Below are 24,435 nucleotides of genomic sequence, written 5' to 3'. Positions count from 1 at the left end.
TCTCGCTCTCCCTTCTGGCAAACGCACCTGTTCGCAGTTCACTGAATCGCAGTTCACTGAATCTCGTGCTCCCTTCTGGCAATTCACTGAACGCGCACCTGTCTGGCACGCACCTGTTCACTGAATCGCAGTTCACTGAATCGCAGTTCACTGAATCTCACGCTCCCTTCTGGCATGCGCACATGTTCGCAGTTCACTGAATCGCAGTTCACAGTTCACTGAATCTCGCGCTCCCTTCTGGCACGCGCACCTGTTCATAGTTCACTGAATATGAATACCCCCCAAACATTTTTCTCATCAAATCTACACAATTCACGTAGGTAACCTATTTTGGTTTCAAAACGCCGAAAGGTGAGGGATTTTCATGTATGCTCAAGTTTCATTAAAAATATGTTAGTTTGCTTTCGAACATTAAAGTTGTATGGGTTTAGAATGACTTAGGTGAGTAAATGATGACAGAATTTTTATTTTTTGGTGAACTACCTCTTTGAATCACAGCCTTTGATAATGAATATTTGATAAGATATATTGCTATTTCAGTTTTAATTTGTTCACTTGTGCAGCTCCATTATATTATTACATTCCATTTGATACAATTATCAGCTTTTCATCAACTTTTCATCCTTGCAGTTCCCCACTATCCTCCATTTGTGAAACCCCATTGTAGAAAATATCAGACATCTTTGATGAAACGTCACTGCTGTTTAGAATGATGTGTATATGACAGCATGTGTAAAAGACTGCATATTATTGCTTGTGTGTTTGCACAACATATACCGCTGTGCTTATAAGTAAGGCTGGTCGATGAAGCCATCAGCTAGAGTTTGGTTTTCTCTGATAGACATGCCCCTGGGTCCTTCCTGAATTGTGTTCTCAGGGAACCCTGACTCTCCCCTGTCATCCAGAGTTACTTAACGCAGTCTTAACATGTGGCCACTTCCTCCAAAATAAAGCTGCCCTGAACCGAGAGAAGTGATGACGGTGGCGTTTGATGAACAGCTTCAGCCAAGCGTGATGGACTTGCGATACCAAAAGTTGCAATTTGTGTGTCTGTATACAGTTTTAAAGGTGACGTATTATGCCCCTTCTTACAAGATGTAATAAAAGTCTCTCGTGTTCCCATAATGTGTCAGTGAATTTACCCCACAGATCATTTATTATAGCTTGTCAAATTTGCCCCTATATGGGTGTGAGCAAAAACACACCGTTTTTGTGTGTGTCCCTTTAAATGCAAATGAGCTGCTGCTCTCGGCCCCCTTTTTAGAAGAGGGCGGAGATTTAACAGCTCATGCTTCGGTTGCTCAACAACAACAAAGCTTGAGAATCTCACGCAGCCAAAATGAGGATTGTCAGTAACGGTGTTCAGCCTTACATTGTTCAAACCAGAGTCGACACTGATGGAGAGACTTAGGAAGAAGTTACAACTTTTAGAATGAAACTGGATGTTTCTGAATGGTTAGTGGATAAATTTATGTAGTTGCTGTGGAGTTGATTCAACTCATCGACTAGCACGTGTCGTCATGTTAATCTTTTGTGCAAATCCAGCGTTGAATTGACCCTCGTTTGTGAAGCAGTCCGGCGTAAAATGACGGCATGATTGATAACATCACTATACTACAACAACAACTCTTCTTCTTCTCTGAAGCAGCCCAACATTGCCTCACCTCCTTTGTTTCATGTTCACAGGGGCAGGGTTTATGTAAATTTTGGGGCTTATGATGTCAACAAAAATATCTCTCTTTGCATTGAACTTTGACACTACACAACATTACACAACATTAGCAACATTACACACTAACTAAAGTTAAAAAACTGATCAAGGACCCCTTTAAAGATGACACTGCAATCTGTCTGCATTTGTAAATAGTAAAGACTGGAATACCAATATGTGCATCACTTGGTGATATTCCATTGCCCTCCATTGAGTTTTTTTGCATATAGTCTTGAAGTAAGTCTCCATTGAGGAAATGCAGTCTTTACTATTTACAAATGTGGAAAAATTGCAGTACAAAGGCACATTGTTTTCTAAAGAGGAAAGCCAGCAGAAAAATCTCTCTGTCAGTTATTAGTTAGCCGTCCTCTGTAAGGTCACAGCCGTTTCTCGCTTTTATTTTTGAGTAGTGAAGATCTTTAAAGTCCATTCGCAAGTTTCCAGAATGACGGAAGAAGCTTGTTTTGGTGAAAAAGTCAGACTGTTGGCTTTTGCGTGCCTCTGAGTGTGTGCGTTAGATCAGTGCAGTGAGCGTGGGCAGTCCTAATGGGAGCTGTCGCTATGTGATGGATGAGAAGTCGTGTCACCAGTCTCTGTTGCCCGCTGTGGCCCAAGCAGGAGGCCCACACTTCCTTCTGCATAATTAAGAGCATTTGAGCAGCCATGGCTATTTTAATACCCTTGTTCCTGCCATGCCTGAGTCAGCCATGATGTGCAGAATTCAATATTCCACAAACCCTTCATTTTCATTCATTTGCAATAGGTAACAAAGAAAGACACAAGTGTAGGTATAGAGGAAATGCATGAATGCCGCATCACTGTTGCAGTCATTTATAGTATGCAATAAACCCAGTGACGTAATGGGCGGGAATGCGACCCCCCTCCAGGAACACGATTTCTACTGATGGGGTCCACGGAATAAACACGGAATGATAGGGCTGAAAGGGTAAAAAAAAATTAATAGAGAAAAATAATAAAGTTAAAATGTACTGAATTTGACATTATCACTCATCTAACTATAGTTTTAGGGGTCTCTTTGTAGGTCCTGAGCATGAAAAAAGTTTGAAAATCCCTGCGATAAACAATGCTGTTTACTCTCAATTCTCATAGTTGACTCACTTCAACAGCTGACTCATCCCTTGAGGAAATGCAGGAAATGTGTTGTATATCTACTATCCATCTACCCTTCTAATCCTTACAAATGCACAATGAGGAGCTCTGCTTCCCACGCATTATAACCTTCCCAACGCTTTACAACACCCACTGAAACATCCTCAATTACTTGGCACTCTTGAGCAAAATACTATAGCCTACCATGGAAAAAAAGAGAACGTGTTGAGCTCGGTGAATGCAAAGCAGCGTAAATGATTAGACCATCAAGAGTTCTGTTATGACTGTTAACTGAAAAGGGAGGACTGTCCCTTTAAGAAATGTAATGCAAATTGATCAAACTATTTAAGTACTTGCATATTTAGATTTGTGTAAAAAAAAAAAAAAAAAAAATACAACTTTCTAAATCCTGGCTGACATACATTATACAGGCTAAGGCTGACAATGAAGAGGTATAGTGAGTGGAGTAACTGAAAGAAGTCAAAAATAAACAAGTATAAATGGCCATGCAAGATTTAGGTGCCCCTATAAATGTCTAACAAAGGCCTTGTGTAAAGTCTCCAGTGTGCGGTAGGGTTACTGGTTATGCTAGTAATGGAAAAGTGCAGTGAACTCCGCGTCCATCTATGGTGCCGGCAGCAGCATTTCTGAAGTGAGTGGGCAGGATGGTGTGATTCACTCAGCCGGAGCCCCTCAGCTCTTGTGCTTTCTTCTATGGTAATGAGTAGTCAGGTCAGTGGGAGGGAACAGAGAGAAATAGCCCGTTACCTTCAGTACGTCGCTGTGGGAGCAATGCTAGGTGTCACCTGGACATGTCGTGTGGTCGCTTTGAAAGATGTATATCGACTGCCTGTTGTTGAAGGCTGTTGTTGCTGACGTGGCTTTATGTTTTCATTCTGCGGCCTTAAATAGTGTAAGATAACCTTTCATTGATTTTTAAAGCGTTGTATGAATCTGCCAGGCCTCAAGGCCTTTGGATGCAGCTTAAATGTGTAGTAGTAAGTGTCCGTCTCTGAGTTTCACTGTAAGAAGTTTACTCACCTTCTCATCACATTGTATTAATTTGTTGCCTCAATTTAAGGCGCAGTCACAGCAGAATTTGGCGAAATTTTGCAGGTTAAAAAGGTCCATCTTCTATTGTCAATAGTGTAGCGTTGTATGAAGCAGTTCACGCAGAAGTGAGTTTCAACCCAAGCAGCTTTCTGTTGGACAAGATGGTGAATTCGTGCATGGAATCTTCCACCCTTGTGCGAAATTCATGATTCTTACTGAAATGACTGTATTTCCAACACAATCTCACAGCAATTTGTATGTATTTTTCAAGGTGGCTAATTCGTACGTATTCGTACAACCTCACTCATAACGTTTTCGTATGATTTGTTTAGACCCCAGTGATGGGTAAGTTTAGGGTTGTGTTTAGGGGTGGTCCTTCCTGATGACTTTTTTGAAAATTCGTACAAATTCGTATGTTTCAAATCGCACAAATTAGCCATCTCATAAAATACGAATTACAGTGAGATTGGGTTTGTGTTTCACCTGCGAATATACACCAAACAGTGGTACATGTGACCACACCTTTAAATTGTTGCCACGTTGTACTAATTCTTGGACATTTTGTAAGTGTTTTACAAGGTGGCTAATTCATACAAATTAGAGCCCGACCGATATATCGGCCGGCCGATATTATCGGCCGATATGAGCTAATTGCATTTAAATCGGCATCGGCGTTTATAACGGCTGATGAAACATGAGAAACAGAGTCTCATGCTTCACTCATGTTATGAGTGTTGCATAGTTTGCCCACCAGAGGGAGCTCTGCAACTCCCCAGTTGACAACAGCGCCAGAAATCCACTACAGAAGAAAGTATTGTTGTACTCTTTTGACGGTGAGTCTGTCGTTCGTCATGTGAAATGATTGTAGATTTAGTTCATACACTGTATATAAAAACAGTGTGGTAGTTCTAGCTAACGGTCCTATCATTATCACTTATAAATATTCTGTAACATCACTTACAGCCGCTAATGCATTGCTATATTAGATTACCCACAAAGCTAATACCATGTTTATCAGTGGAAGAGCGCGAACGTTAATAAGAGGTCAAACTATAACGTTAGCGTTTAACTTATTCTAAATATATCTGCAGTGTTTCCCATTTAACTTATTTTAATTTTATTTTCAATTCATTGACATGGTTTTGTGGAATATTGAATTTGTTTGGTATAGCTCTTTTACTTTAACTTTAGTATTATAATTTATTTACAGTACACACACAGACTGTTAAAACCAGCTTCAACTGGAAGTAAGTAAAACTGTTAAATGTTTAAAACCAGACTGTTTTTTGATCATTAAAAAATATATACTTTTGATGTGCAATTGTTTAGTCATTGAGACTGTAATCTAAGGCTTTTTTTTAACATAATCCCTTCTGGAAAATGGTATACAGCCCACATACATAGAACAGGCAGATATTTTGCTATTGAATGTTGTGTAAGTGTAGTTTATAGGAAATGGGTCTAATATCCAGTTTATTTTCAAAATCAAAATATCGGCTTATAAATCGGCTCTTTTTGAGTTAATATCGGCATCGGCCCCCAAAAATCCATATCGGTCGGGCTCTAATACAAATTCGTACAACCTCACTCATACGTTTTTGTACGATTTGTTTAGACCCCACCCAGTGATAAGTAAGTTTAGGGGCAGGGTTAGGGGTGGTCTTTCCTGGTGACTTTTTTTGAAAATTCGTACCACACCTTTAAATTGTGGCCACGTTGTACTAATTCTTGGACATTTTGTGTTTTACTAGGTGGCTAATTCATACAAATTCATACAACCTCACTCGTATGGTTTTGTATGAGTTGTTTTGACCCCACCCAGTGATAAGTAAGTTTAGGGTTGTGTTTAGGGGTGGTCCTTCCTGATGACTTTTATGAAAATTCGTACAAATTCATATGTTTCAAATCACACAAATTAGCCATCTCATAAAATACTTATGAATTACAGTGAGATCGGGTTTGTGTTTCACCTGCGAATATACACCAAACAGTGGTACATGTGACCACACCTTTAAATTGTGGCCACGTTGTACTAATTCTTGGACATTTTGTGTTTTACGAGGTGGCTAATTCGTACAAATTCATACAACCTCACTCGTATGGTTTTGTATGATTTGTTTTAACCCCATCCAGTGATAAGTAAGTTTAGGGGCAGGGTTAGGGGTGGTCTTTCCTGGTGACTATTTTTGAAAATTCGTACAAATTCGTATGTTTCAGGTGGCTAATCGACTTCATACAACCTCACAAATTAGACCCCACCCACCTCATAAAATACTTATGCCTTCATAAAATACTTATGAATTACAGTGAGATCGGGTTTGTGTTTCACCTGCGAATATACACCAAACAGTGGTACATGTGACCACACCTTTAAATTGTGGCCACATTGTACTAATTCTTGGACATTTTGTAAGTGTTTTACGAGGTGGCTAATTTATACAACTTCATACAACCTCACTTGTACATGTTCGTATTATTTGTTTAGACCCCAATGACGGGTACGTGGTCTTTCCTGGTGACTTTTTTTGAAAATTTGTACAAATTCATATGATTCAAATCCCACAAATTAGCCACCTCATAAAATAGAGGGTAGGGTTGGTATTTCACCTGGGAAAATACACCAAACGGTGATAAATATAACCACACCTTTAAATTGTGGCCAGGTTGTACTAATTATTGGATGAGGGAACATAATAAATAAGTTGTGGGAATGAATTCTTTATTCGTAGCCATGATATCTTGTTTTTACCCCATATGTCATTTGTGGAGCTCTCTAGTTTTCTTAAAAGAAGTAAAAATTGAGGTTAAAGTGCATGTGGGACTTGGAATGGAAGTAAATGGGAACAATTTAAATGCTGAAATTCAGAAGTAAAGCTAATTTTATGAAATAACTTTCATTATTTCCTCTGTTAAAACTTGTTTTATTAAGCTGTTAAGTTGTTCTTGTCAATTTAATGTTACCATGGTAACAAAGTTGTAAAATTGGATGTAACTTTATCCGGAAAAGGTTAGTAAGCGTCAGGCAGTGGAATCTATATCCAGAGCATTGCTTCAGGACAGCAGCAACCTAGAACTTGACACTGACACAATCTAAGTGATACCTCAACCCTATTCAGGATGATTCATGAAGGGGTGTAAAATACCACAGTGATGCTGTACTATACCCATGCCATTGTGTTTCGCAGCCCTAGGGGAGATCACTTACCACTAGTGAATTCAGCCATAAAAATGCAGAGAGCTATTTGGCCCCTGAGACTGGCTCCCTGCGCAGGCAGGCGTAAGAGGAGTAGTAGCATGCTGCGTGTCAGAGCTTTAATGGAGGCCCCAGGGATCCACAATCTAGTCCATTAATGATTCACAAAGTCATGGAAAGCAAGCTTTCATAGACCTTAATGCCATTTCACTGGACTTGTCTACCGAAATCTAACTCTGACTTGGACAAAGTATCTTTTGAAGAAATCTCTTCTCTCTCCTGACAAGATTCATAGAAAAAAATCTGAACTGTTCTTTGCAATGTCGTAGAGGCCAGGAGATTTTGGTGATAATAATTGCTTTATAATGCCATCTATTCATATTTATATATACATCAAATAAAATTTGGGGATCAGTAAGATTTTTTTAAGCTTTTGAAAGAAGATTCTTATGTTCACCAAAGAATTTATTTGAACAAAAATACAGTAATTTTGTGAAAAGGTATCACAATATAAAATAAATTTTATAATTTTAATAAGCTTATATAACATGTATGTGTGTGTTTATAGGATCTTTTTGATGTGTTAAGTACGGCCCTGGCTCCTGTTATATCTGTATCTCAGAATCTCTCTTTCTTGTGTTTTCTTCTAGGGGAAATTTGTCCTCCTTCCCCTTCTTTCCTCTCCCACCCACCCCACTGTGTTTTGATGGCCCAGTTTGAGGATGCTTAGTCTTAGCTTCTTTCTTTCACACCATGACATAGTGGGAATCCTCTCTGCTGCGTTTGGGAGTTGTAGCACTGAGCAAAGCATTTTGTGATATGAGAATCCTCTGTCTAGTGTTGGGGGTAAAGCATTACAAGTTAATGCGAGTTATGTAATCGGATTACTTTTTTCAAGTAACTAGTAAAGTAATGCATTACTTTTAATTTACAATAAAATATCTCAGTTACTTTCTTAAATAAGTAATGTAAGTTACTTTGTTTTCCCATGTGTTGACTGACAGCTCTCCTGTTCCCATGTTGAGAGAAATCGGGAGTAAGTGCAGAGGCATTCAGTGTGAACATGATGGTTATTGTAGTTCTAGACTAATATGAACATGCACAATCTCATCTCACTTCAAAATTAATAAAAACTACCATAAATAGAACCTGTTTTTGGTTATTAAAAAACAAACAAGCAAGCCCAGCACAGGTGAGAAAAAATAATGTAAAAGTACCGTAACACTATTCATAAAAAGTAACTAAGTAATTAAATTAGTTACTTTTTTAGGGACTGATGCAATATTGTAATGCATTACTTTTAAAAGTAACAAACCCTGCGTCTGTCAACGTAGTTTAGCGACTTGGGAGTCTGTAATAGACACAGCATTCAGTTACACTCCAAAAAGAAAAAGAAAAATTAAAAACAGACCCAGTTTCAAATGAATTGCATATTGCACTGATTGATTAGTCTGCCCTACATTGCTTGTTTATATGATGTGGAGCTCTGAGGAAGTGGTCTATGGTCTGATTTAGCCCTGAATGGTGCGGTGCTCGGGGCCGTGTGGACCCTCGGGTGTATGCAGATGGCTGTCTGGCTGTCTATCACAGGATCAATGCACTTGAGGAACTGGAGTGTTGCGGATCGGCGACTCGAGATCTCACCGGGGCTGTGGCTTTGCCTCTCAGCTGCCCTGCTCTTTCTCAGCTCTAATGAAAGCCGCATCGCTCCTCAGAAGCTCATATTGCATTAGCTTGTTGCAGGAACCGCATTGAGTCGATTGAGGCTTTGTGTTTATTGTTTTCAGTGATTTGCGTTATTGGCGCTACACTGTGAGATTGAGGAGACGTTCTCTGGTTTCAGTTCTCAAGTTTTTATACCTGCCTTTACTAAATTAGAACACTCCAGTGTGGAATTCATTTTATTATTTATTTTAAAAGCAATTACTTTATCTGTTTATTAGAAACACCTTTACTTATCTTCTGATTAACCTGTGGGGATTAAGCTGTGCTGTCATTAATTGTGGCACTGTAAAACAGTCATGAATGTGAGCCAGAGCTTTACCTTTTAAAGGGGTCATGAACTGCATTGTTTTATTGTTTTATAATGTTTCCTGGGGTGCCCTTATAATGTTAGTATGTTTTTTTATATCAAAAATTGTCACAATTTAGAAATAAAAGGCATTTTTCCTACCCTGATTTTAGCCCTCTGATTTGAATGCTCTGATTTAAGGGGCGTGTCTGCTGTGAGACTGCTGTGATTGGCTGACATCTTTGCATATGAAATAGCTCAGTATTACTCTCTCAAATACTTTTAGCACATTTTTACTATTACAGCTCTCAAGGTTAACTAATCATGAAAAGTGGTGATTATTATAGCATTACATTTCGATCTATGGCATTATATTTAGATCGTGGCTTAAAAGGTTGCAGTGATGAACACTGTAGCTGATCACAGACATGTTTTTGAGCACATGAAAGCAGTGATTTCATCATTCAACTCAATTTCTTCACACTAACGAATGCTTTCGTCATAATTTTTTTTAGCATTAGCGATTGATTTACCAAAGAATCCACATTGAAATGTACCGAATACAAATAAATAACGGTGCTAACGTTGCAATGATGAAGTAGGCGTTGATTTCTTCTGTGGAGGTGGCGTTTCACCTATCTATGTCGTTCGCTGGGCCTGGTGTCAATAAAAGCTTTTATTGGACTAACAAGAAAGTTTTCAGTTTTGAAACATACAGGATATTCTTATAGTACAATGACCTCATATATCAAAAGCTTAAGGAAAAGTTGATCTCTCAATTCATTTAAATGATTTAAAACTTAGCTTAGTCATTTTCAAAATTTTTGCTTGAAAAGTGTGCTTGTGCTATCTTTCTTTAACGTACAGTATATATATACCACTTGGCTGGATATTTTATGATAAAATGCATTGAAACTTATTAAATACACTAGTTTTTAAGGGTCCAAACACCTTTGGGTCCGCTGTACACACAAAAACACTTGCTTTTTTTCTGTGTATGAATATCAATTATCCACTGACCGAGGTTTTAGACCCTAACTCTGTCTTATTAGTTCACTTTCAAATAAAATTTTCCTGATAATTTACTCACCCCCATGTCATCCAAGATGTCATGTCTTTCTTTCATCAGTCGAAAAGAAATTAAGGTTTTTGATGAAAACATTCCAGGATTATTCTCCTTATAGTGGACTCAATAGTAAAGTCAAAATTAGTTTCAGTGCAGCTTCAAAGGGCTTTAAACGAGACCAGACGAGGAATCTTTTCTAGCGAAACAATCTGTAATTTTCTAAAAAAATACAACTGTATATGCTTTATAAACACAAATGATTGCCTTGCACGTGCTTCCGCTGTCTGTATTCCGTATTCCGTATGTCCTACGCCTTCCCTATTCTACTTACGGAACGAATGCAGTTCCAGTTCCGTACTGTAATTTTGACCTTCAACTGTTTGGAGGCCATTGAAGTCCACTATAAGGAGAATTATCCTGGAATGTTTTCATCAAAAACCTTAATTTATTTTCGACTGAAGAAAGAAAGACACAAACATCTTGGATGACATGGGGGTGAGTAAATGATCAGGAAAATTTTATTTGAAAGTGGACTAATCGTTTAAAGGGTTAAGGCTGACTACTTTCATTTTGAGCAAGGAACCTTCACCCTTGGTCGACAGAATTACAGCAAAGTGGGATGGTGATGTATTTAGTTTGAAATAGTTAATCTGAGGCTTTTATTTGCCATTGTCATGCTAAGCTATAGTTCCCCTCAGAGACCTTGAGATCAATACATGCTAAGCTAACTGCCTGATAAATGTGCTGACTGCTAAACTGTGTTTATCAACAAATAATGACTTTTCATGCTGTTTGCCTTTTTATTAACTCTGACAAGATTTAAGATAAGTACAGCAAATCTATAGAATCTGCTTAATAAAATTGTGGTACACTCAATTTCAGTGCAGTCTGCTACATTAGCCACTGCCATCATTAGCTGTGTTTCCATACAAAGTTGCGTATTTAACTTGTGGGCAAAACTGGAATATCGCATAAAACACTTGTGAATAAAGCAGCGTGTGTTCAAGAGAACAAAATCATCACAAAATATCTGAAATAAAAATTAAAGTTTCTGCAATCAGAGAAGCCACTTTGGCTCTTTTGTCCTACATCACAAATGACTTGCATCATGTTATCTTTTGTTTGGATGCTGGTGTTTGTGAACGCAATCATGTGCGACGCTTCTGGGAGGGAATTAAACCAAATCATTCTGATGGCAGACTTTGGCTCAGGCATTTCAGAATAACTTGCAGATGCTGTGCGATGAAACTGATCCGCTGGTTAGTCCACTTAGCCAATCACATCCATTGTTGAGGCAAAGTCACATGATTTTTGTGTTGTGCATAGATGGATTTATTCATTAAATGTGTTTCCATCGTAGTTTATGTGCATGTTTTAAATTTATCTGCCTCGATTGAGTGCATATGTTTTTATGCACATTTTTAGAAAATATGCTCGTCTTGGCATTTTCCATCCATCCAAAAATAGGTGGATGGAATCCTGGCTATTCACATTGCCAGCAGCCAATCTACTAATGAAACTCCAAACGAAAAACCTCTGGACTGCAGCCACAAAAGCTCTTCTCAGTGATTCATACACACAAACATCTTTTATAACATGCCATCATGTTATAAAACAATGTTTTTTTCTGAAAAGACTAAAAGATAATAGTAATCTGGAGAGTTAACCAGTGAGAGGGAAAACAGTGATATTATACAGTATATCAATGCCATTGATTGATTTATTTATTTGTGAAAGATGTTACACATGATGTTACTATATCTAGATGATGATATCAAAGTAATTTCCAGTCAGTAGCGCTGATGGGCTTTTCTTGCTAATGTCAGTATGTGGAGAAATAAAAAGAATTGTGATGGCAGTTAGTAAAGTGATAGTTAGCATTAGTTTTCTGGTTCTGATGTGCGCTAATATTGTTTGCTCAATAATGAATCTCTAAAGATAAGCATATCTTCAGATTATTACCGAAAGACTAGGATTTATCACGTGTGATGGAGTTAATAGAATCAAAGCATCGTTGTGTTGACAGGAACAGCAGGAACCTCTGAGCACTCATGTGGATGTTTAGTCCATCATTCTGAACAGAGCTGAAATACAAAATCAGGTTTAATCAGCAAAATCTCCCTAACCTCCTTAATAAATCATTAGGATTTATTTCCTCTGTCTCACAATAACACAGATCCTGCAATTACAGATTGTTTGCAGGAAACAGGGAGATGAAGCTGGGGAGAGAGAAGAGGTTTTTGAAGTGACACTGAACAAAGGAACTTATAGTAGTAAAAACACATGCACACACACTTTTTAAAGGTTTGGGGTCAGTAAGATTTCTTAAGATTTTTAATTAATATTATTACTAGCATTATATTATTATTCTGCACAGATGCATTAAATAGATTTTCGATTTTTTTTTTTTTTTTTTTTGTACGGAAGATTTCCTTTTCAAAAAAATGTTCTTTTGAACTTTCTTCATCAAATAATTTCTTTTTTTTTTTTTTTTTTTTTTTTACAAAAATATTAAGTAGCAGTTTTCAACATTGATATCACATGTGACTCATTTTCTTTTTCTCATTTTCAAAATTGTTTTGAGCAGCAAATCAGCATATTAGAATGATTTCTGAAGGAAATTCATTCCTTCATGTTCTTTGATTATCATTAATGACAGACAGCATTAGTGGCTACTGTCACTTTAAGATCTGCCGCTGCTGCACATGACGCGGATCTCACACGCGTCCCACTTTCTTGCAAATCTTTATTTTCGTTTAAGACTTTAACTCATTCAAGGCTGCTCTTTTGAGGATACTCAGCAAAATTGACATTTTTGTCATTATTGTGTGTGTTATTGTTCTTTCAGGTGCGAAAGAGAACTCGATTCTGGCGCACGAATAGATACTGGCACGCATCTTTCTGTGCGTTGTGTGTGTGTGAGTATGGAAGGCCAAAAGGTTCAAAAACTTGAATTTTAACACATCAACAACACGTAAAATATGTGCATTTCACATGTATTTCTCGCATATTTAATGCATATTTCACGTATTTAACGTGCTGATTTTTCACGTGCAAACAACACATATTTAACGCTTGAAATAACTTTAAAGGTGCCATCGAATGAAAAATTGAATTTACCTCGGCATAGTTGAATAACAAGAGTTCAGTACATGGAAATGACATACAGTGAGTCTCAAACACCATTGTTTCCTCCTTCTTATGTAAATCTCATTTGTTTAAAAGACCTCAGAAGAACAGGCGAATCTCAACATAACACAGACTGTTACGTAACAGTCGGGATCATTAATATGTACGCCCCCAATATTTGCATATGCCAGCTCATGTTCAAGGCATTAGACAAGGGCAGCCAGTATTAACGTCTGGATCTGTGCACAGCTGAATCATCAGACTAAGTAAGCAAGCAAGGACAATAGTGAAAAAATAGCAGATGGAGCAATAATAACTGACAAGATCCATGATATCATGATATTTTTTTAGTGATATTTTTAAACTGTCTTTCTAAATGTTTCGTTAGCATGTTGCTAATGTACTGTTAAATGTGGTTAAAGTTACCATCATTTCTTGCTGTATTCACGGAGACAAGAGAGCCGTCTCTATTTTCATTATTAAACACTTGCAGTCTGTATAATGCATAAACACATCTTCATTCTTTATAAATCTCTCCAAAAAGTTTGTAATGTTAGTTTTAGCCACGGAGCATACTATCAAATTCATTCAGAATCAAATGTAAACATCAAAATAAATACTATACTCACAGGAATCGATGCATGCATGCAGCATGAATGACGAACACTTTGTAAAGATCCATTTTAAGGGTTATTTTAGCTCTGTGAACTTTGTTTATGCTGGTTAAGGCAGTCGAGAGCTCGGGGGCGGGGGAGCGCGAGGGTTTAAAGGGGCCGCAGCCTGAATCGGTGCATATATAATTACAGTATGGCTCAAAATAGGCAGTTAAAAAAATTAATAAAAACAAATCTATGGGGTATTTTGAGCTGAAACTTCACAGACACGTTCTGGGGACACCTTAGACTTATATTACATCTTGTTAAAACTGGTTCTAGGGCACCTTTAAATATGCGTTAAATACATATATTTAACTTTATGCATTTAAATACGCATGAAATACACGTATTTAACGTGTTGTTGATGTTAAAATTCACTTGTTGGCCTTCAGTATGTGAGGACATTCAAAGACAGTGCATTCTCTTTTGGTGCACTTGAATGGTTTAAAAGCATTTGCATGAATAACATCGTGATCATATATTGTAACGTTACTTAAAGGATGTCACAGCTGAGGATAGTCACCAGTGAAGGGCTTGGGATTTTGTGCATTTTCATCAGCCAATCACTGTTTTCATGATATCATTTTCCTGTGGCTAAGTAATTTGCTCAAATATTTCCATGCCTAAAACTGAGTGACCATAAGCAATATAGCAGTTTTCAAATTGCATGCTTCCAGAGAGTCCTGCATCAGCTGAGAAACTGCCATCAGGGGCTTTCACACCGGAGGAACCTTTTCATAGAATCCTAGAATTGGCTGAAGTACCCGGATTTTTCCTTGTTCGCACCGCAGGAACTAGGAACGATTTTAGTTCTAGGAACTCCTTTTGGGGGAACTAAACTAGCTCCTGCTTCAGAGTAGGATCTAAACCAGCTCTATAGGAACTATCAGTGATGTAAGTGTACGCTGATTGGTCAAACTCATGTCAAACGGAATTTTAAAAAAGCCGTGTAAATATATTTACTTCACAAACATGGAAAACAGCGATAACTGCATTTACCTGCTGTCTGCAGGGTTGAGATCTTTTCTCCGCCTCAATAATATGTCATACTGAAAGGAGATCTCATAGGAGATTTCGTCTCTCAGCTCCACTTTTTGCTCTTTCATGTGCATAAATTATGTGTTTACATTCCATCTCCGTTATGAGTATTTAGAACTTTCTTTTTCTTTTGAGTTCACAGCACTGACATATTTCAAGTAAACTGAACTATTTTATTGTTTTGAGTTGTATGAACTCATTTCTTTTAAACCCACGGCACACAACAAACACAGCTCCGATCACAGCATCCTCCATCCACCGTTTTTTGCGTTTGTAAATGCAGCACTTAAAGACTCTTCACAGTTCCTATTCCCAGTGCGAATGCAACCAGGAACATGGCCCGGGGGAGAAATTAGTTCTCGTGGAACTATCCTAGTGGCTAGTTCCATAACTGAGTTCCTAGAACTATTCGGTGCGAAAGCCCCTATTGAGATGAATGGGGATGCTTTAAATAAAATTTAAATGCTTTAATGTAATGATTTTAATCATGATGCAGTCCACACTGATGGCAAACATGAAACTGCCTCCCTCTTCTGCTCTTTGTAAGGTTGAAGGTGTGATGTTTCATTGACTAAAAGCACAGTTATTTCCAATACAGTCCTCTCATTATCCAAGAGCTGTGCAAGATAAATGATTTTGCCATTGTGTTATCTCTGGCTAAGTGGCTGCTTACACATTCACCCTGATGAACAATGAGTGTTGTCCAGCCATCTCAGTTAGATGATGAATGGGCTCCCCGAATTTTTGTGTACTGCCCTCTCCACCGTGTAAAAAGAAGAACATTTGCTGTGTTATTTGTGTACTGGGGAAGTGGAATTATTCAAAGCCTCTTTATGTGGCTTTAATGGCTAACTCGGGAGGCAGTGTAAGTGAAAAGGAGAACATAAATCTCCCATAACAATTGACGAGTAATGCTCAATCATAGTCGCTATAGCTCTGCACATTTAGTTCGTTAGAAGTGTGCACGTGTGTTACAGGCTTGAGCGTGTTTGCCAGTTTTAGCCTTAGTCTAGTAAGCAGGCATGCCATAATGGATTATGGGCCTTCAGTTGGGAACCTGCTTAGAAGTGACAGGGGTTAGTGCTCTCCCATAAACCTTTGGGCCTTTGTCTGAATGCTGACATGTAACTCACCCTGAGCAATGTGAATATTACTGTCCACATTTTGCCAAAGACTCAACCCCAGGTTCTTCTGTCAGGCCTTTACCACTTCACCACATAATGGCCTGTTTGATTGAAGGTAAATGTTGAAAGAATTGAAGAAAAATATCAGCGTACCTTTGGCAAATCTAGGCATATGATATGAATATATATAATATAAGATTTTAATTTGCAGATCCTGGTATATACAGGTGATTTAAGTAACATGAAAGAGGCATGGAGTATATGTCATACCTTTCAACAACCTAAACATTTTTAATTTAATTTTTAATTTAATTTTTAATTTGATTTAATTTGATTTAATTTATTTATTTTATAATTTATTTAATTTAATTTTATAGTTTAATTTATGTATTTTATAATTTATTTTATTTTATAATTAAATTATAAAATAAAATATAATAAATGAAGTTTATTTTATTTTATTATTTTATTACCTTAATTTAATCTTATTTATAATTTAATTTATTTAATTTTATAATTTATTTAACTTTACAATTTAATTTATTTTATAATTTATTTAGATTATAAATTAATTTAATTTAATTCATTTACTTTAATTTATATTATTATATTTTTAATTAATTTAATTGATTTTAATTCAATTATCATATATTATATCACATATCATACTATTAAATATCATATAATAATAATTATTATTATATTAATTTATTTTAAGCTAATTTAACTTATAATAATAATATTAATAATTATATAATAATAATAATAATAATAATAATAATAATAATGATTGATAATAATAATAAAGATTCACCTTATCTGCTCGCTGAGATCTCTGCTCTCTCTGCATCTCTGCAGGGGTGGTCTGACCTGTTCGCAAATAGGGTCACCTCTTTCTCTTTTTTTGTCCCCTTTGGCAGTCTCACTGGGTTCCAGCAGTCCTGCGTGAAGGCTTTATGTTATACAGCTATCCAGCCGTCTCTAGACACCCACAGAATGTTCTATTTGGCATCAGGCAGACGCATGCGCTCATGGTCCACTGCCCTCCATCTGCTCGTTTATCCGAAAATAGAACCATAAAGTTTTCTACTGAAAAATGTCATAATTGTTACACAGAGAACTTGCGATGAGAATTGGAATGTGTTTTTGATTATCTTTGTGAAATGTAGAATATATTATCAGCTATCAACCTCTTCAGTGTTTGTTTTCCCTATCTGTATATATGCATGTGTGTGTGAGTGAGTGAGTGAGTGAAAGACACTCTTAAGTGCTGGGGTCACACAGCCAGATGGTCACTCCACTCAGGCATTGCTACTGATTGACTCTTCCCATGTCTGTTGCTCCTTCTAAAACACTTTTCCAAGAGTAAACAAACCAGCATGAGTCTCTTTTGCCCTTCCCCTAGCCTTTTTTTCCTTGAGCTACACAGAAATAACATTAACAAGTTCCAAATTAGGGCTGCACGATTAATCGCATGCTTTTGTCATGCGTGTCTAAAGCCGGTTCTGTGATTAGCGGTAAATGTCCATCACCTGCTTTCAAATGGAGTGGCACTTAATATACAGAGCTGTAGTTCGCGGACAAGCTACGCAATATCACGTTCGTAATCCAAAGCGATTCATCTGCGATTATGAACACGATATTGCGTAGCTTGTCCGCGAACTACGGCTCTGTATATTAAGTGCCGCTCCATTTGAAAGCAGGTGATGGACATTTACCGCTAATCACAGAACCGGCTTTACTGATGAGACACGCATGACAATCTAGTGCAATTAATCGTGCAGCCCTATTCCAAATAGTGTTATTATGTCAGAAACCGCTCCTGTGTAATAGGAAACAGGTCAGAAACCGCTCCTGTGTAATAGCATTCATGAACTACAGTATGAAATGGCATTCAAAGCTGATGAAAATGCTGTATTTTGTGTTTGACCTTTATATTTTTCTCTTTTCATACTCAACACAAGGGCCTGAAATGCTCAATTTGGCTGAATATGTTGCTTGTCTGTTGGCTGACCTCATTATGTGAGCATCATTAAAGGCTTTCCAGAGGTTTTATGATTGAGAGGTACAGCACACATCCTGCTTGCCTGGGAAGATGCGGAGTGACCGTTCACCTCAGTTCTTTCTGTCACTAGCCATGTTTCCATCCATTTATTTTTATGTGAATTTTGGGATATCACATTAAAAAAATGCTGGATGGAAATTCCAAGATGCGCATAAATTCTAAAAAAACTTTTGCTTAATTGAGTCATCAATTTTATCCGATAAGAAAACATGCGCATAAACTATGATGCATAGTGAGTTTGCCTCAACAGTGGATGTGATTGGATAACTGGACTAACCAGCAGATCAGTTTCATCGCACAGCATCTCAAATGTTGTTTTAGTTATTCTGAAATGCCTGAGCCAAATTCTGTCATCAGAATGATTTGGTTTAATTCCCTCCCGGAAGCATCTCACATGATTGCGTTCACAAACACCAGCATCCAAACGAAAGGTAGTGACATTGTTTATTGCATTTCGTCTGCATGCTCTGAGACACAAGTCAGCAAAAGATTGCAACAGTTTACATTTTTATTACAGATATTTTGCGCCAGTTTCCCAGGAAGTGACAACTTTGTTCTCTTGAACACATGGGATGGAAACGCTGCTTTATTTGCAAATGATTCATGCCATATTCCAATTTTGCGCACAAGTTAATTTCGCAACTTTGGATGGAAACAGCTATTGACTATGTTTATGAACAGATTCTCGTGCATCTGAATAAGTTTATTATTTTTAACAGATTCTTTAAGATCTACGCCACCATTCAGATCTGCTATCATTCAGACTGCGTTCAGGTTGCATGATTCACAGAGGGAACTGTCGAGTTAAAAGAGCAACATGAGATCTCAAAGAAATGCAAGTTTAACTTTGAATTTCAAAGTAGAGTTTCATTCCTATGATTCTCATTGAGCAGCTTTAATACACTTACTGTATGCGTACTGTGTCCCAAGCTCAGCATAACACAATGATTTGTCTATAGGCTGCATATGGCTTGCCAAGTTCTTACAGTAAGTCTCAATCCAGAATAAATCACTCATGCCTGAAGACTTGCTACTGAGTGTGAATTGTCTTGATTTGCACTTCAAACTCTGATTGTGTACAATTACTGATATTGAAAAAGCGAAAAACTGTGATATTGTTTGTTTGAGGGGAAAATAGATTCTGAATGCAAATGAGTGTGATATTAGAGGTGGGCTGAGAGAGAAAAAGTGACTTCAGGTTTATGGAATTTAATTTCTTCTCCCAACTCATTTTCTCTAGTTAAGAAGAACTGTTGAACCGTTTGAGATAATGAGCTCATAACTGCAGTTTAGACTGATATAGTGGGGTCTAAAAGTCTATAACTATGAAAAACATTGTCGAATTTGTGCGGCATTACAAATTACCTATTAAGTGTAACAAAATAACAATGAAACAGTGTGTAGGTTATCCATGTACTGTTGGTAAACTATTGACTTTCTCATCTCTTTCTCAGGTTTCTACAGTCATTTATGATATCTTAATAGCTGTGAAAGTCAATGAGTGATGAGTGAATTTGCTCTAGCTTACATAAAGTATCATCGAACCGATTAAATATTGTAGAGTAAATTTGCTGCTGACATCAGTTTGTCTGTTGTGGGTTTTATTGGAGACATTTGTTCACTAATAATAATGATAAATTCTTATATAAAGTAATTCGGCTTGGTACCTGGGTGGCATACAAATAGAAATGAATCCCAGCACAGCAGTCTCTGAAATTATTTCTGAAAATCCTATCATGAATGAATAGAAAAGGTCATTGAAAAGAAATGTAAATTCCAAGAGTCTCTCTGCATTCATATTGAATACACAGAATCTCTCCAAAGGAAAAAAATGTTATCAGTAATTAAAATCCCATGCTTTCCATCTCAGCCTTCAGTTCACTAAATTTGAATTTTATTTGGCTGGTCTTCTTCAGTTCTTCCACCTATTTATTTAGTCCAAAAATAAACCACATACCCAGACAAATAATAAACTTCTGCTCTATTGATCGTTTGTTATTCTCTTTGTCTTTCAGAGGGATGCCAAAGGCCAGTATTTGTTCGACCTCATTTGCCACCATCTAAACCTGCTGGAGAAGGACTATTTTGGCATTAGATATGTCGATCCGGATAAACAACGGGTGAGTATCCCACCATGTGGCTTGTGCCGAACAGTCCAAGGTCAACGGTAATGCGGAGCACCAATTCATCATTTCTGCATTCGTGCCAACGGCTTTTTATTACAATAGGGCTGCATCTGTCAGGATACTCAAAGTGACTTTCGTTTCTTAGAGCGTATTGGTCGTGACGTCTAATAAGTGATGAATTCATGTGTGTTGTGAGTGGGCTGTGTTAGTATTGATCCTGCACGGGTCAGACTGACTCTCAGGGTCATTGTGCAGTAATCAGGGAGTGTCACAGAAAGAGACAGAGCTGATGATTGATGGAATGAACCTTCTAGAAGGACAAGTTTGAAAACTGTAAATCATGTGAGGCCAGGCCCTTATGTAGCTCAGATGAATATTTTTTTGCTTTAAAGGGACAGTTCACACAAACATAAAGCATTTTCTAATTATTTACTTACCGTTGTGTTGTTACAGTCAGGTATAACATACTTAATTCTACATGTATACATACTATATACTCCCTGTAAACCCAAATAAGTTGGGCTAACTCAAAAAATGTGAGGTAATGAGTTTTGAGTTTGTAGTACTCATGCATGTTAATTGCTCCTAACTTGAAGTACTGAGTTAGTTAACTCATACATTTTGATAGCATTTAACATAATCCCAGCCCAGTTTCAGTTAAACTTAAGTTAGTGTAAATGAGAAGAAATTGAGTTCATACAACTCCAAACAATAAAATAGTTCAGTTTACTTGAAAAATGTCAGTGCTGTGAACTCAAAAGAAAAAGAAAGTTCTAAATACTCATAATAGTTAATTTAACTGAACTAATTTAAGTTTTTCCTACTCAAACCAATTATTTTGAGCGCTAGAACTTACCGTGCTTATTGTAGTAAGCACTTGAACCTACCCCATGTAGTTACTTTATATTATTCAGTACTTTCTTGTTAAGTACACTGTAAGTACATTGAAAGTGCACATACTGTAAAATCAATGGGGGTTGAAGCGCTGAATGAGTTTATATACTCGTCGTGACATATACAATTTTTTCAGAAGCCATATATTATAGTTTGTGTGTGTAACACTGATTGATTCAGAAATAACGGAAAATAGGATCCAAGTGCAGTACACTGAGTTTATTAGCAAAATAACAAAAGAAAATCCAAGCACAGGGAAACATAGGCAAAACGAAGTAAATCCAAACAAGGGGAGAAAACCGAACTGCACGCAACACATGCAATACCTCCATCAATGACAACACCAGACACTGAACAAAGGAAACACTGGGGAAAAAATACAAACTACAAACTGACTACAAAAAAACTACAAACTGACTACAAAATGCCACACGGGACAGGAAGTAATGTCCCTACAACAGACAAGAAAAACATGCACACAATTTACTAATTCGTTCCCGCTATTTATACATAATGCGCATGATTTAGCAAATCGAGGGAACAAATTATACTAAATTGCGCACACGATTTATTAATCAAGGGAACGAATTTGGTAAATCGTGCACACGATTTAGCCTACTATATTTTTCCTGCATGTCATGTGCGGGGCTCCATATAAATTATATGCTGAAAATAGTAGTTAGTAATGTAATCTATAATGCTGTGTTCACACCAGACGCGACTTGCGCGAATAAATCGCGCTATTCGCGCGTAGTTGGACGCTTGAACATTTTGAGTTTACTCGCTTCATTCGCGCGTGAAAATCCCTTCACAACAGACGCGAATTCGCGTCATGAGAGGGGCTCTCCCGCTCCTTTATGTGTCCCAGACTCTCCCACTGCTTTCTGCACACTTCCTCTGAATAAACACAACTTGTCAGTGGGGAAATAATTGTAAATTACAGCGAATAAGCTCAATTGGTCGTCTTTAGTTGGCTTGTAGTCTTAATATGTAGGCTATATAGCTCTAATTGAGTAAAGACCGTTTTTTACAACTTATCAGATTGTCCGACCTCCTCATTCACTTTCTTTCAAACACGATCCTTTTTATTTCTGTTTCTATAAATGTATGAAGATGTACAGCGACGATGATTTTGTCCTCCATTGTTGTTTCGAAATTCTGCCTCAGCTCGCTACGTCACGTCACTACTAGAGCAAGCTCCTGATTGGTTAACGCGGCGCGGAAATTCGCCAAAGTTCAGATTTTTCAACTTGCGCGATTCGCGCCGCAGGATGTCAATTCACGTCTTTGCATTGACTTAACATGTAAATCACACGCGCTTACCGCTTCATTCGCGTCCGGTGTGAACGCACCATTACATTACACATACATAATATAATCTGAATACTTTTTGATTACTTTTAGATAACTTTTGACCTAACTCATTTATCTATTGATGCTTACGGAGCCTCGCACATGACATGCAAGAAAAAAATTCAATTGTGCACACGATTTAGTAATTCTTTCCCTCGATTTACTAATTCATTTACTAATTACATGTGCATGATTTATAAATCGAGGGAACGAAATAGGAAATTGTGCGCATGTTGTAGTAAATCGAGGGAACGAAATAGTAGATCGTGCGCGCGATTTAGTAAATCAAGGAAATGATTTAGCCTACTATTTTTTTTTCCTGAATGTCATGTCTGGGGCTCCGTAGACGCTTGCTTCCTCAATAGAATAAAACAATAGAAAAGGTAATTGCAACTTTTTGTCTCACAATTCTGCAATTATATATAAACTTGGAATTTGAAATATAAAGTCAGAATGGACTATATGCATGGGTTACTTCCTGGTTGTCGTTAAACCAGCTCGGCACTTCCGGTGAACTGTTAGCTGTTCATTCTGTAGTCGTTGTACATCGACACAAAACCATCTATGGTTGACTTTTTAATGTTGTATTTATATTTTAATGCAGTTAACTAATTTGCCAATAAACCAGTTTTATTGATTGCAATAAAGACAAAGCTATTGGGAATGCCGTGTCTGTAATTAGACACACACACACACACACACACACACACATACACACACACACACACACACACACATTTTTTCCCCAGCACTTTAAATGTTATTTTTAATGCGATGACCACAAACATAATTTGTTCATCCTTCTGAGATTGTCCCCATTGTAAAACCGAACGTTTAAAAATGTAGGAAATTTAACATTTGATAAAAAACACTTATTTAAAAATAAAAAAGACAGTAATTAGCACTTTAACCAGAAGGTGGCGGCAAAGTAGCATTTATTTGAGCACATATCAGCCATTTCCTCTAAACGTTTTTCACTTCGTTTTTGACTAAATATTAAACATTATAAAATAACTAGGTTTGAAAAAACATTTTGTCAATGTGAAGTATGAAATACTCACAAAATCTTGTGAAAAACAATAACTTTTATTGTGAATTAATTACACAGAAAGCGAGCACCGCCTCTCCCATTGTAATCACAGCAGATGTCAGTCAGACCAGCGCAAGATCAATGATTTCAGCACACTTGTGAAAACACACATTTTATTCAATTAATCTAACTAAAGTGCACAATAAATATTTATTTTTTGAAGCTTTTTTTCACATAAAAGTGTGAAAACTAATGGTCGAATTGAATTTAGCCGAAGGGGAACATTGAGGTACGTCTTTATTTATTTATTTTCTAAGCTGTCTTACGTTTGAATAACTAAATTAATGCTATGCCTGACTATTTAAGTGACTATATTCTGATTATAAACTAAGTATTACACTACTGATGCTCAACACACCAGCAAATGACATCTCACCGGAAGTTATCGAGCTGGCTTATATCAATGCGGAAGTTCTAAAGAACGCTCCGTGCATATAGTCCATTGTGAGATAAAACATCTTTTTATTCCATGGCTTTCATATTTATATCCTATTTGATAATCGTACCATAGTGATATAAAAATACAAAGAAAAAAAAATATGTTGAAAATTTGCTATCAACAACATTAAGTGTATTAAACATTACATTACAACAGGGATGTAGCAAGTTGATGCAAAGGTAATAATTCATTAAACCAATTTATTTAAAATAAAAACAAATCAAAATAAAACAAAAAAGATTAAATATTTCATTTGTTATGCTGTGTGGCCTCTGACCTGTGTAATTCCACAAAACTGTTTTAGAAAGGAAAATTTAAAAGATAAAAAAGAATTAGTGAAAATCAGTGAATTATGAATAATTGAAAGCCATTTTGTG

General features: G+C 37.0%; 1 protein-coding gene across 3 annotated transcripts in view; it reads left to right on the top strand.

The window, feature by feature from the left end:
* Window positions 1-24,435, top strand: part of LOC125253822 (FERM domain-containing protein 5) — a 163,228-nt gene that overhangs the window by 91,835 nt on the left and 46,958 nt on the right. For all 3 annotated transcript variants that reach the window (XM_048167984.1, XM_048167985.1, XM_048167983.1), the window contains exon 2: window positions 20,172-20,276. In XM_048167984.1, the coding sequence (XP_048023941.1) occupies window positions 20,172-20,276 (105 nt within the window). The remainder of the gene's footprint in view (window positions 1-20,171; window positions 20,277-24,435) is intronic.

This window comes from Megalobrama amblycephala, linkage group LG19 (assembly GCF_018812025.1).
Source record: "Megalobrama amblycephala isolate DHTTF-2021 linkage group LG19, ASM1881202v1, whole genome shotgun sequence".
NCBI classification, from domain to species: domain Eukaryota; kingdom Metazoa; phylum Chordata; class Actinopteri; order Cypriniformes; family Xenocyprididae; genus Megalobrama; species Megalobrama amblycephala.
The sequence above is the reverse complement of the archived record's forward strand: the minus strand, read 5'-3'. Positions and strand labels throughout refer to the sequence as shown.